Genomic DNA, 18,255 nt, shown 5'->3' on the forward strand with positions numbered 1-18,255 from the left:
GATTCATCCTGATTGGTCCTAATGAGCTCCGCCCACAAAAACACACAATGAAATCTCTTATGTGAAATAACCAAAACTGTTTGGCAACAATTTGGCGAAAAGAAGTTCGTTCATTTAGGACCTCATCCCTCCTAGTATAAAGCTGATTGAGAAATATGTTTTCAAGGAGAAAACAAAAGCAAACATATAAATACTGATAACATAATAAAGATAATAACCTAGCTGACAACAATGAAAGCAGATATGATCATCACAGGGAAGGGGAGCAAATGGGATAACTGAAAGGTATGAAATTAAATTTGTGAATGTGTATGAAACACGCATTCACTAATCTAAAACACTATGGCAGTGGTCGGCAATAGGCGGCCCGCAGGCCAGATTGATTTGATAGCAAAAAAGTAAATAAATTGATAGCGGCTGATGCTGAAATAGATTTGTCATGACAGCAACAGTTACTCACATAATTACTTCCTCTTAAGTGATTGTGCCTCCAAAATAAAAGCGCAAGAACAGTTTTTGCAGCAATGCTTTATATTGAGTTTATTGAGAGCTTTTACATTCGAAAGAGTCTCTGGCTTACTTAACACACCTCTTTAAAAGCCGTCAGTAAAGGTGTGATTGGATTACCAAGAATTTCCACAGGGAAATGAAAATAAGTGTCCATAGGTTTATGAATGCGGATCCAACGCTGGGACACACACAGTGCAGCACATGCTTTATTGAAAGTGTCCTTATAGGCTGATCAAGGGAGAAAAATAAGTCCTATATATATATTCTATATAAAAAATGTCTAATTGTGACATTATATCCATGCAAAATATAACTCATATCATTGCCCTTCAAAACTGTATTAAACAACATTTCACTGTCAAGAAGAGAACAGCTCTCCTCTTACTGCCTGTTATCACTGTCACTAATAATATAATGCAATCTTCACATCTTTATAATGAAATGTTGTTTGTCACTAAAAGTGTAAGTTGTATATTGGACGGAACAAAGATGAGACAGAACAAGCTAATTAATCTGTATTAAGGGCACTGACAGCTGCTGCGTCTGCACTGCTGGAAGCAAAGACAGGGGGCTGTTGTTGTAACGCTGCCTGGCCTGAAAGCAGACGATTTCTATCAGCCTCCATCAGCAGGGATGGAGACGAGGCTCTGATGAATGTCAAATTGCATTCCTCTAACTCCCCCTTAGAGGAATGCTGACAATCACTTGTACTAACAAGTCAGGTAGTATCTCTGACGAAACACTCAGAAACCTCTCCCTCGGGGGGTGATCTGTACTTGTCCTCTGTGTGAAGGATTGTGGGCTATGAGGGAAGGGAGGGGGTGGGAGATAGAGCAGTATGGGTGAGAGGCAGGATAATAAGGCAACAAATGGGGATTAATGAGGGCAAATAAGATAGGAAACTGGGGGAGGAAGGAAAACACAGAGAGGAGGGATGGAGGAACAGGGAGGATAATTAGTTGGATTGGAAAACAGACAGGAAGCCAGTTTTGCCTCCATACACAAAATGTGACAGTGTGACAACGAGCGGTAATCAATACAGCCCTGCCTTCGGAATAAGACTGTGTATGTGTACACACAGGTCAGGTGAATCTGAAGGTCAGCGCAGAGGCCCTGAAGACTGACATTCTGTGTGGCAACGAGGTGGCCACTGTCCCCAGCACGGGCCAAATCGACACGGTGGTCCGCAACCTGCTGGTGGAGGTCAGTGACCGTCAGAACATCGGAGCAGCTTCTCGCAAAACACGACAAAAGATCGTAGTGTGAAATGGTTTGACACCCATCTTGGCGTGTGTGTCCAGATCCAGAACATGAAGTGTACAAAATGTTAGAACCAGCTTTTAAATTAAGGAGATGCTCCTTTTGGTGAACCAACTTCTTGGTCAGTGTGCAGGCATTGTTTTCCCAATTTCATGTACTTTGAATTTATATATTAAACAACATGAATATATCACTATATGTTATAATGAGTTGACTGACCTGGTTTCGCCACGTCTTTTTAAAGAATAAGGCTGGCAGTGTTCTATATACCCCGTTTGTGGCACATGGCCCATTTGTTCCTACTGAAAACATAAATATAAAACTGGCAGCATGTAGTTTTATTGTTTAAAAAGAATCAGTTTTTAGCAAACGTTACTTGAAACAGGAGGAAATAATGCATTTGTTGGGAACAATTTTCAGCTGCATTAATCTACATTTGGTCATTTAGAGAGGATTTGGGGCAGCAGGACGCATGTGGGATTAAATCAAAACAAAATGTGTGTGTGTGTGTTCATAGATACACACAAGGACTTGTTCTGTTGCCTTTTACTGAAATCAATATAGTTCAATAATACCATTCTCTTTGTCTGTCTCCTCAAGGCTGAAGGAACACCACAGATGGTCAGTCACAACGCTCTCCTCTGTCCCGCAGGTGAGCGTTCACAATTGGCCTGTGTATCAGCGCCAGGTATCTGATCGCCTCAGGGTTAACGGCCATCTTGATCCGCTCATTCAGAGCAGAGTAAAAACTGGAACAAATGATATGTTGTCTTTAGCTCTCATTCTCTCATGGACACCTGTGTCAGGGTCTGAGGCTGAAGTTTTCACATTGTTGGGTGCGAGGGATAATTCATTCTTACTGGCCGCTCAGATATATTAAGATACATTTGTTTGTCAGATCAGAGATACTGTAAGTAATGTATGTTATGAAATGTTTGATAATTCTCTAGAAACAAAAGGTTAAAAACCGCTGTAATTTGGTTGCTACATGAATACACTGGCTCATTAGGAAAAAAAGGTCACTTTTTCAGCTTTCACTGTTGCTTAACTTAGCATAAAGACTGGAAACGGAGGGAAACAGCTGGCCAGGTTGTGTCAAAAGATAGCTCCTACCAACACCTCTAAATTCACCAATTAACATGTTATATTTTGTTTATTATATTTCTGTAATAAAACCATTGAGTGAAAAAATGGTAGGTTGTGGTTTTAGGGGTTACTGTATGTGCTAAGCTAACCAGCTGCTAGCTGTAGTGTCATATTTCCCGTACAGGCATGAGGGAGGTAATGATCTTATCTAAATCGCGGCAGGAAAGTGAATAAGTGTATTTCCCAAAATGTCAAACTGTTACCAAACTCCCTCGTGTATCATTTATGTGTCATCTTTTTTGCTCTCTGTGTTGCCAGAGGGGCCTGTGGAGAAGAAAATCTCCCTTCTGATACCTGAGATGTTTGTGGCTGGATCAGCCAGGGCTTCTGTCTCTGTACTGGGTTAGTGACGCTTAAATTCCCCTTTCATTTTTTTTACTCCAGCTATCAGGACCTTAGCATGTGCATCTGGTGGATGATCAGCTAAAACTGTCTACTGTACCAGCCTGCTAAAAAATAAAATCTTGGCAGCGTATAATGTAATCTCTTATCTTTTTCTTTTTGCTTCTGCAGGTGACCTGATGGGCCGAGCCATGAAGAACCTGGACAAGCTCCTGGCCATGCCATACGGCTGCGGGGAACAGAACATGGTGCTGTTCGCTCCCAACATCTTCATCCTCAACTACCTGAAAAGCACAGGTCAGCTGACTGAGAAGATTCAGGACAAGGCAACACGCTTCCTGGAGAGCGGTGAGTTGGTCTGTCCCCTCTGCGATTAACAATGAATGGGATAAAGAAATATCCCATTTAAATGAACCGTCATCAGCTTCAAAAATGCAGCCCACTCGCCGCTGTAAGAATGCTTTCTCTCTTTACAGACTCTGAGTTTTGGAGTTTGAGTGATTATTCCAGTCTGCAGATTACCTTTGGTTGAAAATACCCATCAGTTCCCTTCCAGAAAATAATGCCTTTGTATTGTCAGTTATCAGGTTTAAACCAGTTTAAAACCAGTTTAGAGCTAAAGAGACCATGACTGTTGTATTTAAATGAAAGTGGGGGCTGGCTCGTTCAGACAGGTTCATCTGGCAACAAAAGGGAACCTGGCTCAAGGTGCTGTAATGGCCAACAAAATACATGCAAGTTTGCATTCCTGGTAGGTTGTAACATGAACGCTATATTTCAACTGTTTACCTCAGGAGCACCGTGATGAAAGATAAAATGATTGTCGCAGTGATAACGTTCCAAAGTTGTGAATACTTAAATAAATTGGCGTATAGTGTTTTGACATCTGATGAGCCTTCAGTCTCACGGATCTGTTATTTTAACCAGCCTTCCAGGAATGTGTTTTGTCATCTCATCGGTATCTGAAACAACAGGCACTCTCCTTTTATATTGTTTTAAGGCAGGACTGTGTCCTGTCTGCCTGCAATGGGGGCTTGTTTGATGGTTTTGTTCATATATATGTGTGTGTGTGTGTTGCAGGATATCAGAGGGAGCTTACATACAAGCATGACGACGGCTCCTACAGTGCCTTTGGAAAGAATGATGAGTCTGGAAACACCTGGTCAGTAAACTTGCCTCAGTAACGAAGCTGTTTAGGATACAAACACTAGATTAGTGACAATTGTGTAATAGCCACTTACATTTTCTGTGAACACATGGAAACTGGTTACAAGTTTGATTCTATTAAAAAACACTTAGTGAGTCAGTTGTAATTTAAACCAGTTTAATACTTCAGCATGTATAAGAACATCTTGATTCCCATATTGTCATTTTTTTGGAGCACATACAGTATTAAAACACATTAACAGTATTTATTTTTATTTAATTAAAAGTATTTATAGAAGTATTGTTTTAAAATAATATTGTATTTATAACTAGTATAATTATTTTATATTTAACATATGAAATTATTTATAATGTATTTTGGTTTCATAAAACCCAAAATACTAGTACAATGTAGAAATATACATATTGTGTAAACTGAGGAGGTACCAGAAATCTTAACCACTTGTGTTTACTTACACACGTCACGAAAACTTGATGGTGTGCAACATAAGTACAAAAAGAATATGAATATGTTCATGATTATATAACTATAATGTTTTAAAATGTTCTATGATGCAACTGCAATATATCATAACAGCTTCGCTTTGCTCAAATCTCTTACTTCAATTGATGAGAGAATAAAAATGACATGCGGACACAGTGGGAGGTGTTTGGCACCAGCAAGCATCCTAATAATTTACTTTAATGGGGAACCGGGCAGGAAAAAAATATTTGCATTTAATGGGCTTAAAGCACAGTGCCTCGGGGGATTTAGCAAACCCTTTGCTGTTTGAAAGGGTGCTGGGCAGTTTGGCAGTTGGTGAGAGTGTGTGGGCGTGTGTGTTTGTGGTTAGGAAAAACTAGGGCTCTCAAGTGTTCAGTTACATTAAAATTCCAACAGGAGATTGGTTTGAAATCACTTAAAATACCAGGACTTTGGAACAAGGGCTTTCAATAAAGTGTGAGAAAATGTGTTTATTTTAATTTAAAGCTGCACTAGCTGCTGATTATTGAGCTAAATCCACATAGATTTCAGCGGCTTGAAGAGCTTCATAGCCTCTTTTACGTCTTTGTGTTGGTTTCCAGGTGCACAAACTCTGCTCTCATCAACCCCATTTCCAGACGTAGGAGGCAGGCGTTTTCTACAGTGCTCTGATAAACCCAGTGTACACTACCTGCTCAGTACCGACAGCAGACAGGCAAAGTTAGAGGCTAGCTAGTGAACAAAAGGGAGCATTTAGCAGCTGAAAAGCCAGAGATGCTCCCAAGTCAAGTCTCAAGTCTCTGAGCTAGAGTCCAAGTCAAGTGTAAAGTCTCCCGTGGTTATAATGAATGTTGTATCACCTGCTGCGTTCAAACCACTATCACTATCTTTATCAGGCAGCTGTTTTCAGTGGAAAAATCTCCCACTCTACGCTACCTGCCCATCACAAAAATAGAAGACAGACAAAGTTGGCGGCTAGCTGGTGAACATTGTGGAGCATTTAGCGGCTAAAGAGCCAGATGGAGTTGGTGGAGACCTAAAACAGAGATAAAAGGAGAATGAATATTGGACTTTATTCGTCACGTAGCCAGAAACATGACTCGAGATGTTTGCTAATGTTGCTGTCTGTCTGCTGGATGTGTAAATAGGCAATTGTTTGCTAACGTTGAACTAAGGTAATATCTAAGTGTTTACCGCTTGTTCTGCTGCCCCAAAATTGCCAAAAAATGGATGCAGCTTTAATTTTTTTTCTGCATCTTAAAGTATAAATGACATGTTTGGCATGGTTGACTGCATCCACACTGATTATAATGCAATACAGTGTGTGTAGTGTGTGTGTACTGGGGAAACCCAGAAGCAACATGTCTGAATTATGAGAATGTGTGAATAAATCATCCAAATTTAATCGATGTAGTTATTTTACTTCCCAGAAGACTTTTCCTGCCTCTTTATCAGCTCCAGCTGTCTGCATTGTGCTGGGCTCGTGTGCGGCTCAGAGGAATATGATTCTTTCCCTTTTGTTGTAGAAGCAGCTCAGACCAAGTGCTCTGCGTTGAAGTGAGACAGCAGGTTGTTATGTAATCGTGCTGAGACTGGGTTCAGTTTGGGGTTACCACCACAGGCACATAGGGTTAGATTTATTATCTAAAATTTTGTCTGTGTTTTCTGTATGTGACCCTCCAGGCTGACCTCTTTTGTGATGAAGTCCTTTGGTGGGGCGATACCGTACATCTTTGTGGATCCCAAGCACATTAAAGACGCAAAGAGGTGGCTGTCCAAACACCAACAGACTAATGGCTGCATCAGATCTGTGGGAAAACTCTTCCACAATGGCATGAAGGTAATGGCATCAGTTTGAATGTGGGAGTATCTGGTCAGCTATTCCTCATCAAGCTACAGCACAAACACCAAAAAGCCATGACAACTGTCTGTCTGAGGAACAGTGCAATTGTATCTATTGGGCTTTTCCTACGCGTGCAGACCCCAGTGTTTTATAAGTAGTTGTGATGGATAAACTGTGAACTAATATTTTTAATTGGTAAAAGACACCAAGTGTGTGGTAAGCAAGAAGCCACAGACAGTCTAATGTGAATGTTTTTATGTAAAAGGTTAGTTTCAGACTATTACTCCTGAGGGATGTTTTTTAAAATGTTTACAGTTTGCTTACAGTTTTATCTGCCGAGCTCAGGCTTAGCCCTTACTTGTCTTACACACAAAGCAAGAGCTTCAGCTACTTTAAATTGCGTCGTGAAAAGTAGACAGGCGTGTCTTGACTAAAAAGGAAAGCAAGAAGTAAGTATGTGAATGTGACATTGTGCTGCTTGTTTCCTGAGTGTTCCTGCCGTCCTCCTGTCTCCACCAGGGAGGAGTGAGTGACGACGTGTCCCTGACAGCCTACATCACTGCTGCCATGCTGGAGTTGGACGCCAACGTCACGGTGAGTCTGACGCCGCTCTCCATGTTCACTTTGAGGTCTCACTGCTGCAGCTGCGGGATGTTGAGCTCATTGGATCTGCCCTCATTTTAAATGTTTGCCGTTCTCAAAAGAAGTTCATTTTTATATCCTTGGTCTGCCCACACTGGTAGATTTCCTGTCATGTTTGCTGCCTGTGCTGGAAATGTTCATACAAATGGATCAAATTCTTATTTTTAGATGAAGGTCTTCATTAACACCATCTTCAAAAGGGATTTAGAAAAAAAGAAATTGAAAGTTTAAGTATTAATGTCAGCAGTGAGAGATTACAGCTCTCCGTGTTCTTATTATCTCATAGTCAAAACAGAAAATCAGATGTCGGCACATGTTTGTTATTGTCTCTTTAACTTTAAATGGTCTGTCTTGGGGGCTGCATTTGTCTCTAAAGAAAGTTCTCCCTTCTGCATATTCTCCCACACATTGTTTCATCTTTGTGTTTGCCTGTGGTGTGACAGGACCCCGTGATACACAACTGCCTGAGCTGTCTCAAGGAAGCAGTGGCCCGTCAGATGGACAACCTGTACACCACCGCCCTGCTGTCCTACACCTTCACTCTGGCTGGAGACCAGGAGATGAGGAGCAAACTCATCACATACCTGCACCAGAAGTCCAACACCCAGGGTAGGACAGTGAGACCATCTGATTTCCTCAAACAATGTTACTGCTGCAATCAAGCAGCATGAACACAGATATAAAACTATAATAGGTAAAGTTTCAGAAGAAAATAAACACATAGTGTAGCTGAAAATCTGCAGTTGAAATGTGAAATTGAATATTAGAACTACTGTTGAACAGTTGAAGTGCTGGAAGAAGTAGACGTTTCAGTTCAAGAGAAGGTATTGAATGAAGTTGAAATGTCATTTTAAGACATTTAAGTATCAGTTGAAAAAAGTTGAAATGTCAGTCAAAGTGTGGGTGATAAATTGTGCAGTTTTAGTTTAATGCCTGATATCGATTTTGATATTTGAGGATTTTAAAATCATATGTTCATATGTTATATGCCTTTATTTTCTTTCTTCTTTTCAGAATCACATAGCAAAAACAAAAATTATCCCTTACATTTGTTATGTGTAGTTGAGTCCTCACCAAGATAACGTGACATAATGCAGTTTAAAATAAGCCTTTATTGTTAGTAATAGTACTGTGAATAAAAGGACAACTGATTATGTCAGCTGTGTTTTAATGGAAGATTTTATTGGACCCACAGAAAACAATCCACAAATGTGTACTATGATGCGCAAATGTTTCATTATCTACAAATGTGTATTTTTACATTTGTGATGTGTAAAATCATATCCACAAAACTACGGTGCAATTTGCAAATATGTACAATTTACTCTGTACACAGAGCCGATAATGCATGCATAATGCAATGAATTTCTTTCAGGTGAGAACGTGAGACTTCAAAGAGTTTTGAAGTGTTGAAATGTCAGTTTATGCAAAAGTGTTAAAAGTAGTTGGAGGTGCTCGAGTGTGTGCACTGTAGGCAGTTGATGTGTCACTGACAGCTGTTAAATAGCCGGTTGAAGTGTAAGATCTGAAAGTAGTTTTTTATTCTTCAACTGACGGTTCAAGCACCAGTTGGCATGTAGTGAGTGAAAGCAGCTGAAGTGTCAGTAAAAGGTTCAGTTAATTGCACAGCATGATGTGAGTGTGACGTCACGCACTCTAGGTTTAATGATTTTCCAATGTATTTGTTCATGTTGTGGTCTATTATTTTTATATTGTTTAGATTTTCTTGTGTGTGCTTTGGGAACCTGATAAAATCTCTACAGTCGTATCTGAAAGTCTATCACATTGAAACAGTTTCTGTAACACACTATTCAGTTTGGAAATGTGTAGGCTCACACTCATTAAACTGAAGTGCACATTAGTCATTGCTAACCTCCTAATAGATGACTCCACTGTTCTGACTGGCAGGTGGCACCCGTCACTGGGACAGAGCAGGGGCTTCTGGGAAAGGCCTGGACTCTTTGGAGGTGGAGATGACCTCCTACGTGCTGCTGGCTCTGCTCTCCGGTCCGGCCCTGCCGGACTTTGGTCTGGATTACTCCTCCGGCATTGTCCGCTGGCTGGCTCAGCAGCAGAACCCGTACGGGGGCTTCTCTTCCACACAGGTGGGACAGGCTACACACAGGTGGTTTATGGGCCTTTAGCCTTTAATCCCCGTCACTGTTTTTTAATAACACATCTAACCTCTCCGCCCCTCAGGACACTGTGGTGGCCCTCCAGGCGCTGGCTAAGTACGGCGCTGCCACCTACAGTGAGGAGGGCAGCACTACAGTGACGGTGACGTCGTTAGGAGGCCTGAACAAAGAGTTCACGGTGGATCAGAGCAACAGGCTCCTGTACCAGGAGGAGAAGCTGAGCGAGGTCCCTGGAGAGTACACGATCAAAGCCCAGGGACAGAGCTGCGTGCTGGCACAGGTACGACCCACCACAGGATGAGACAAACACCAGACATGTGAAGCAGGAACTTGCAGGATTGAACTGAAATAGGAGCTAATTTAATGGTGAATGGAGAAGAGGCGGAGAACATGGAGGAAGAAGGAATGTGAATTAAAATATAAAAATGACATCAGTATATAAAGCTGTTTCACACCAGTTAAAAACACATAAATATAGACCGACAAGATGTACTTCAGCAGGCCAATATTATCAACAGATATTACAGATTTATTGGTGTCTGCGTGAATGTTACAGATGTGCAAAAATACATTTCAGAGCAATAGACAACAGCAATATATTTTTGGAAAGTATTTCATGTATTTTCAGCTTAAAATTTTTTTTTATGTACTTTGTATTTCAAGTTACTGTTTAAAACAATTAAAATTTCAGTGGTGATAACTCTTTAAAATGTATGGTTGTCTTATATTAATTGCCACTGATGTCTCTGATAAAAGTGTGTTGTGCCACTTTACATTATCTTTACTCAGACATATTAATCTTTTCAGTCTGGCTACTACGTTGGGGAGTGGAAGTGCTCCGTTAAACATTAATTAACTTTTATGGGGAATTTGAATCTAGATGTACCTACAGAACAATGACTGTATAGATTTCGGCTAAGTGGCTCTTTGTTTCATCAGAACTGAGGCAGGGGTTTGGTTCTTCATCGAGTCCTCTAGGTAATAATCAGGTGTCTGTGTGTCACTTCACACTGATATGTTGATGAGTGTGTGATAAAAGGACAGATGTTGATGCTGTTGTGATCCGTCTCGCCGCAGATCTCCATGCATTACAACGTCCCCCCTCCCCCTGACTTCTCTGCCTTCAACATCTCCACCAACACCATGACCAAGTGCAACATCACCAGGCCTCAGCTCATCCTCTTTGTGCATGTCAGGTACGGTTTGTGTGTGTTGACTGATGATTGGTAGTATACACGAAAAGGCTCTATTATTGATGAGGAATAAACAAAACGGACACCTGTTGGGCCCAAATAATGTCTGTGACCTTTTTGAGAAGACCTTCACATATAGCAGCCAGCATGCAGATATTAAATATCGGCATAACAATATTCTCCATCTGCACTGCCCGGGCAGGTGATAACCTCATTAGATGAAGTGAAGCCACACTGTGTGAGTCGCGTGGTGTTTGACTGTTTGTGTGTGTTTGCAGGTACCAGGGCAGGAGAGAGGAAACAAACATGGTGATCATCAACATCAAACTGCTGTCTGGATACATTCTAGATAAGGTCTCGCTGAAGCTGGTCAGTTCAACAGCTGCACTAAATTAAAAACTAATTCACTACATGGCAAATACTGCCACACACTGTTTGTGTTAGTACTACCAGAGTAATGCTTATTAATATATACTTTGTGTTGGAGTATACTGATGTCTGTGCTTTCGCAGCTGAAGAGCGACCGCTCCGTGAAGCGTGTGGACGTGGAGGAAGGATTCATCAACATCTACTTAGATGGGGTAGGAAGCACTGGCAGAGTGGCTGTGTGTGTTTGATGAGAGTGAAATAACGTTCCTGATGACCGACTACTAGTTAATGTTTTCAGTATATCTCTCTGTGTGAGTCAGTGGTGGATGCAGTATTCAGATCTCTTTACTTAAGTAAAAGTACTAATATCACACTATAAAATCACTCTGTAAAAGTACTGCATTGAAAATATCACTTAAGTAAAAGTATGTAAACATAATCAGGACAATGTACTAAAACTAAACGTATTATTAAAAGTAAAAGTGCTCAATGCAGAAATATGTCCCCTGTGTATAACACTGGTATATCTTAGATCATAAAATTATTATTCCACATGCACTTTGAACTATTTTGTATCAGACTGCAAGTAATAATTATCTTCATAATGAATTCATCTGCTGATAATTTTCTCCATTAATTGATTGATTGTTTTAAAAAAAAGTATGAAAACAGTGAGAAATGCCGTCACAGTTACTCAGAGCCCAAAGTGACACCTTGTTTTGTCCAACCAGCAGAACAGAAGTTCAACATTATTAACAAATATTCAAATAATTAAAATAATTATAAGGAAAAGCAGCAAATCTTCACATTGGTGAAGCTGGAAGCATGAAATGTTTTTGCATGAAAAAACATTTCAGATATTTTAAAAGATCAAAATGGTGGCCAATTAATTTTCTGTCAAACAACTAATCGTTTCAGCTACACTACAATTTATAGCAAAACATCATATTTTATAAACTCTTCATATTCGTATGTTTTGTTTGTAAAAAGATTCATTTGGAAACTAAATGCTGAGCTGTTAAATGTAGTCAAGTTAAAAAAAGTACAATACTTCCCTCTGAGTTGTGGTGGAGGAGAGTTAGAAAGTGGCATGAAAAGAAAATTCTCTAGTAAAGAACAGGTACCTCAGATTTGTACTTAAGTACAGTACGTGAGTAAATGTACTTAGTTATTGTCCACTACTAATGTGGATAAGTAGTAAAGTTGCCTGTTGTGTGTGGTTGCAGCTGAAGAAGGATGAGACAAAGATATACAGTGTGACACTAGAGGAGGATCTGCCTGTCAGGAACCTGAAACCAGCTGTGGTCAAAGTCTACGATTACTACCAGACAAGTAAGGCTTTCGTTCCTTTTCCCCTGCACTGTTTTCCTCGTGTGTGATGCTCAGTTTTCTTTACTTAAGTAATCGGAAATGACTTTTGACAGTGACACAGTAGTATCTTTCTCTCTCATGTCACTCCCTGCCATAAAACCGATGTGTTTTTGATGATGTTTTCAGGCGACGAGGCCGTCACTGACTACACCTCCCCCTGTGCAGAGAGTAAGTTTTTAAGCTTTGTTTTGACAGTTGACATCTGTATCAATTTAGGTAATACATGACATAAAGTTCATCAGAGCACCGCCGCTATCATGGCTGATTAAAATGATTATCAAGTAATGCTGTAACTGTAAGTAATTCTAATTCCATCAAAGTCTGTAATTTGACCAAGATCATACACGTAGCAAAGGGCAAAAAGTTAGAATGAACATACATTTTCTTGATATTACTGTGAATATCAGTAATAAAGTCTACAGACTTTACACCACTCTGTATCCTACATTCATGTAAGACAAAATAACTGTTATTGTGTAGTCCTACTGTTTCTGTTCTGTCTCAACCACAAAGAGTGTTTCTGTTCAGGACACCAAACCGCTGATATTTACATCGATTAAGTCTCAAAATCTAAATTATAGTAATGCTGGAAAGCATATTAACCACAATTTAAACTACTGTAACAAACACATTTTGACAGTAATCATCTTTTTTCTTCCACTGCGAGATGTCTGCAGCAGCGTTGAACTAATTAGCAATAATGCAGCTCAAATATTATTATTGTTGTTGTTGTTCAAATAAGGAGAAATGGTTGTAAACACGTTGCATTGAAACAGTAATAAAGTAAAATAGAGTGTATGTTTAGTTAGACATTTTTATTTTTATAAAATGTTATGTAGACAGGATGAAGCACGTTTTGGAAAACTATAAGTATCCCAATTTCCATGAAGATTTATCAATTTTAAGTGGCTAATGGATGTATTATATAGAAGTTAATGTAAAAACAAGGTTTGTTAAACTGGTCAAATAGTGAGTGAAAAGTCTCTGCAAACAGTAAATGGAAATGCAAATGTGTCTGGGTAGTTCACAGGCAAATGACTGAATTGTTGTCGGAAATGTTTGCTTTCTAGGCGACAGCATCAACGAGCTGTAAAACACGCGTGGAAACCAAGCCCCGACAGGACTTCTCCCAGTTGGAAGAATCACTGTCCGAAAAAAGAAACTTCTAGATGTCTATTTTTTTTGTACTCTATTTGAAACACTTTTTTGTGAGTGAAGCCCACTTTTTGTGCGATTTTAGGAGCAAATTTTTATTCTTATTTTTATGTAGCTCAGAATTATTTTTGTTCTGCTCTGCTCCATGGTAGTCTTGTCCTTACGACTGTTTTAGTAATGAACCAATAATCAGTCAGCATACCGTAGTTACTGCTGTCTCTCTCCTCAACACTGGAACCTTCACATTATAATCCACTGGGTTCAAGAAAAGCAGCAAATATTCTGTAACAGTTCTGTTTTTAATAGATTTGACAAAATCCATATTATTCATATGTGAAAGTAACACATGAGACATACAGGGTACCAATAACACAGTATGGTCCGAGTACTGATTGAGTGTGTGTGTGTGTATGAAACAGGATCTACTTTCTAGAAAAACAAAAGTACAGTCTCATGAGTGCTAGGTGTTATTTTGTGTGTGTGTATGTGCGCGCGCACGCATGTGTGTGTTCTGTTGTACCAGTAAAAAAAAAAAAAAAAAAGGTAGATTGATACATCACTACCGTACAATTTGAAATGTAACGTGGCTGACAATAAAATTTCTAAAATGAAAAAAATAAGTAAAAATTGTAATTCTTTTCATACAATACTGTTTCAATTCATTTCAATAGCAAGATTATTTTTTTCATTCAGGCATCCTCTTTACAGTATATTTAGTTTCCTTTCTTTTCAACATAGATAACAACAGTAATGTATATACCACCTACTATCAACAGACATGATTTAACAGCCTTGCCAGTGTTGAATAGTTTGGTTTGCACATGTTAACTGTGCGGGGAAAGTAAAGGCAAGGGGGACAGAATATATTAAGGTCTTTTCACTAGTCGTCTTCTTTTTTTCTTTTTTTTTTTTAGAAGTAAACATGTCACTATCTCAGGCACCACAACCATAAATTATCATTACTGTACCAACACATGAAACTAAACAACAGTTTCACATGCTCCAAAAATCACAGCGTAGTTTGTCCTCGGCTTCTACGATAGAAAACAGCATCCGGCATCTGTATAACTACAAACTGTCACGTTTCACGGCCGATCAATAGATTCACAATGTGGTAACACTTTGACGAGGAGACGATGCCAGGTGAGCCCGGTCAGTTACAGTCCGTTAAAGCTGAAGATAAAAGATTTCTTTATCCGTCCTCATGCACTCAGGCCTCTACTCACAGTGGGGATTCAAAGCAGGGAGGGAGGTTTTTGTGAATTTCAAGAGGGTATTTAGTTCCATTTTGTTTTTTTACCTCCAAGAACCCAGAATTTGGTATGATTTACAGAATAATCTGAACTGACAAAGTAAACCTGGTAAACCAATACTGAATGTACATATTAGCTGGAATTTTGCAAAAGGAGCTTGATAAAAATGTCATGACTACATCATCAGGGGTATATTCACAGCCTCAAAGCTCCTGCGGAGCCACAGAAGACACTATACAACTGTTGTCACAGGCTGAATAGTACTCCCCTTGATGAGTGAACGGACTTTGACATGTAAAATTGGTGGCGTGCTCCTTTTACAAATGAACACAATATTTTGTGCATTCAGAGTTAAATAACAACCTTGATGATCCCACACTGTGCTCAGAGCCTTCTGTATCTCTGCCTGTAACGATGCTACAGGTAGATGTCCACATGGTGGTGTAACAAAAAACCAAACATGCAGACCTGTCCACATCCTGTACTGCAGCTCAGAAACAAATTAAAATTCATTCACACAATTGTAGCCTCCCAGCGAGGAGGCTACAAAATCTGGACTGGTCAATAACACATAGTCAAGGCACAGTTCTAAATTGCATGAGTCCATATTTTTGATCCTGTGTTGGGGGTGGTCGCTGTCGCGCCCTCTCGTGGTTGCGCTTTAGGCTGGCAGTGATGATGGCTGCTTCCCAGCTGTGTAGTCGCATCATCAATTTAGCTAAAGGCTACTTGGCAAATAGATGAGCTTTTTCTGTTTATGCGTGAGGACACATAGATATGCAGTTTGCACCTTGAGTTGGCAAGATGGCAGCATCACTCAGACGGTTTGATAATCATGTTCAACATATTCAGTACAATGACAATGTGGCAGCTATGGTTGACCAACATACATGGGTTTTGGGGAGTCAGCCTCTGAGTGTTGGACAACATTTGGTGAGTGTCTTCCAAATGATATAATGGATTGACCACTTTCAATACATTGTAAATTGTTACGTTTGGAGGAGTTTTTTTATAAGCATGTTGAGCCTATCTTGTTCCCGCCTAGCTTAGCGCAAAGACTGGATACAGATATAAAGTGTCCCAGCAAAAGGGAAAATTCCATATGAGGGATACATTAAGTGTATTTTTTTTAAAGTGCCTGATTTTTTCTATTAACAGGCATTTTGGGGGAATGCACTTATTTGCTTTTTGCTTGCTCGCTAAGTTAAATATGAAGCTAGAGCCAGTTAACGTTAGCTTAGCCTAGCATAACGACTGGAAGCAAGGGGAAAAGGCAAGCCTGGCTCTGTCGAAAGGTAAAAATAATCTGCGTACCACTCATACAAGAAACATAACATGTTACTGTGTTTTAGAACAGAAACCAGCTAGCTGTCTCCCCTTGCTACCAGTCTTTCTGCTAAGCTAACCAGCTGCTGTAGTTTCATATTTAGCGTAAACATACGAGAGTGGCATCAGTCTTCTCACCCAACTCTTGGCGAGAAAGCAGTTTAAATTTAGAGAATTAGGCCAGAGCCAGGCAGCTCTTAGCATAAACACTGGAAGCAGAGGTAGGAGTCACTGGCCAAACCGAAAAGAAGTTCCAGCACGTAACTCCCTGTTAAACCACAACTTGTCGATTTTGTTCAGATTAAACAGGCCAGGCTAGCAGTTTTCCTCCACTTCCAGTCTTACGCATTGCTAAGCTAACTGTCTTGCGCTAGCTTCCTATTTAGCATACAGACATGAGAGCGCTATCCATCTTTGTCTAGCTCTCTAACTCCTTTGAAAGCTTCGGAGCTGGATGCAAATAATTTTATTTCCCAAAATGTTACACTAACGTTCTAATCCTGAAAGTACTTCATTATTCTGGGTTTACTGGAGCTTTCGAGTAATATTTTAATAATGATACAACAACCAAACAATGTTTATCAGCAGCTTCAATACTAATACCAGTACCAGCTTTTCAAACCACATGTTCATCGAACCATAGTGAGAACGGCAGAGTGAACTCCTGAGCTGTAGTGGGTCAGTCTTAACAGAATACCTCTGATTACTTTGGTAAGCCTATGTGAAGTACAGTCTAGCCTGTAGCTCCGGATCCCTTAATGTGTTGTGGATGCTGCACTTGATTTAATTTTAGTCTTTAGTCTAAGGGCAGCAGTGATGTGAAGTGACTTGTGGACTTGGTTGATGCAATGTTTTACTGTGTTTCACTGTTACAGACAAGTGTGCTGGGCTCCTAGATAATCTCCTGCTGACTGACTGATTTCTGTTATTTCTCATAGATTAATACATTTTGAATAAGATTCTGTCAAATATATTTCTAAATTGTTTACACCATTTGATTGGAGATTCTTTTAAACTCTTTCTGTCTGAACTGAGCATAGTCGTGACGAACACTCAAACAAAACATTGGCATTATGTCATTTGGCAATTTTTTGTATAAGTAAAAAAAAAAAAAAAAAAAAAAGAAAGGAAACAAATAATATAAAAGGACCAACGAACAGTAACTACAAGATCTCCATTTGGCAATATAGAAAGGCTTTTTAAAAGTCTCTGATAGGTATACATTTTGGTTTATATACAGAGGTGTGTGTAAGTGTGTGTCCTCCAACAGCTCCCTTTTTTAATCCAAACTGAATCACGTAGAAAATGTGGAGGTGAAAACATCTAATCAAAGTGTGAGATTAAAAATGATAAGTAACAAAACAAGGCGTTGTGTCCGCTGCGGACTGGAAACATGGAGGGCCTGTAGAGTCTGTGATGGGAGAGTCCCTGCCGAAATGCTCGTCGCCTGCGCTCTCTGCACTGCACTGTCTCTCTCAGTTCATGAACTGTGTGTATCCCTCTGCTCCTGTGACGATCACATCCATCCAGATCCTCATGGCCTCTGCTGAGGGGGCCACCATGTAGTAGAGCCGGTCGTGGGTCTTTACGCAGAACGTCAGGGAGGGGTTTGGGCTCTGGAAGACGGAAAAAAGGAAACTAGAATCAGCCTTTCTTGTGCTCCTAGGCTCACTGCTGCATTCACAGACCACACCGACTATCCTGCTTTCTCATGTTCCATACTCCAAAATGTATTAGGTAGGCTGGTTTCAGAGAAAAAGCTCTGTTGTTTGGTGCTGGGCAGATAGTGTAGTGTACAAAGTTCGCAAGTAGCTAGTGACCAAGTACAGCAATTGTTTGCTAGTAGTGATTATAAAATGTTTTCAGCTTGTTGTGCAAGTGGACAAAAAATGTAATGAATTAATGCAGCTTTAAAGACTTTTTAAAACGTGTGGATGAAAAACATTCTGTACACTACACGGGGAAATAAGATTTTTAACCTGATTACCAAGTTGCAAGTCTGCTTCAAACAAAAATGGGAGCTAGAAATAACATGTCTTTGCCCAATTTGTACAATGGGAACCAAACTGTAAAAGCTGAC

At 39.9% G+C, this 18,255-nt stretch overlaps 2 protein-coding genes across 16 annotated transcripts in view; one reads left to right on the forward strand and one right to left on the reverse strand.

The window, feature by feature from the left end:
• The window catches only part of LOC119882640 (alpha-2-macroglobulin), a 33,632-nt gene extending 19,482 nt beyond the window's left edge, over positions 1-14,150 (forward strand). For all 3 annotated transcript variants that reach the window (XM_038692784.1, XM_038692786.1, XM_038692785.1), the window contains exons 21-36: positions 1,592-1,713; positions 2,371-2,422; positions 3,175-3,258; positions 3,430-3,606; positions 4,339-4,420; positions 6,572-6,728; positions 7,251-7,325; positions 7,817-7,982; positions 9,282-9,478; positions 9,573-9,788; positions 10,586-10,704; positions 10,980-11,070; positions 11,214-11,282; positions 12,297-12,402; positions 12,568-12,609; positions 13,512-14,150. In XM_038692784.1, the coding sequence (XP_038548712.1) occupies positions 1,592-1,713; positions 2,371-2,422; positions 3,175-3,258; positions 3,430-3,606; positions 4,339-4,420; positions 6,572-6,728; positions 7,251-7,325; positions 7,817-7,982; positions 9,282-9,478; positions 9,573-9,788; positions 10,586-10,704; positions 10,980-11,070; positions 11,214-11,282; positions 12,297-12,402; positions 12,568-12,609; positions 13,512-13,534 (1,778 nt within the window). In that variant the 3' untranslated portion in view covers positions 13,535-14,150. The remainder of the gene's footprint in view (positions 1-1,591; positions 1,714-2,370; positions 2,423-3,174; positions 3,259-3,429; positions 3,607-4,338; positions 4,421-6,571; positions 6,729-7,250; positions 7,326-7,816; positions 7,983-9,281; positions 9,479-9,572; positions 9,789-10,585; positions 10,705-10,979; positions 11,071-11,213; positions 11,283-12,296; positions 12,403-12,567; positions 12,610-13,511) is intronic.
• The window catches only part of phldb1b (pleckstrin homology-like domain, family B, member 1b), a 112,412-nt gene continuing 108,272 nt past the window's right edge, over positions 14,116-18,255 (reverse strand). For all 13 annotated transcript variants that reach the window (XM_038692771.1, XM_038692774.1, XM_038692773.1 and 10 more), the window contains one exon: positions 14,116-17,791. In XM_038692771.1, coding sequence (XP_038548699.1) covers positions 17,651-17,791 — 141 coding nt within the window. In that variant the 3' untranslated portion in view covers positions 14,116-17,650. The remainder of the gene's footprint in view (positions 17,792-18,255) is intronic.

Source organism: Micropterus salmoides, unplaced genomic scaffold (assembly GCF_014851395.1).
Source record: "Micropterus salmoides isolate LMB-PRFRI ecotype aquatic unplaced genomic scaffold, ASM1485139v1 Ms_hic_scaffold_3, whole genome shotgun sequence".
NCBI lineage: Eukaryota > Metazoa > Chordata > Actinopteri > Centrarchiformes > Centrarchidae > Micropterus > Micropterus salmoides.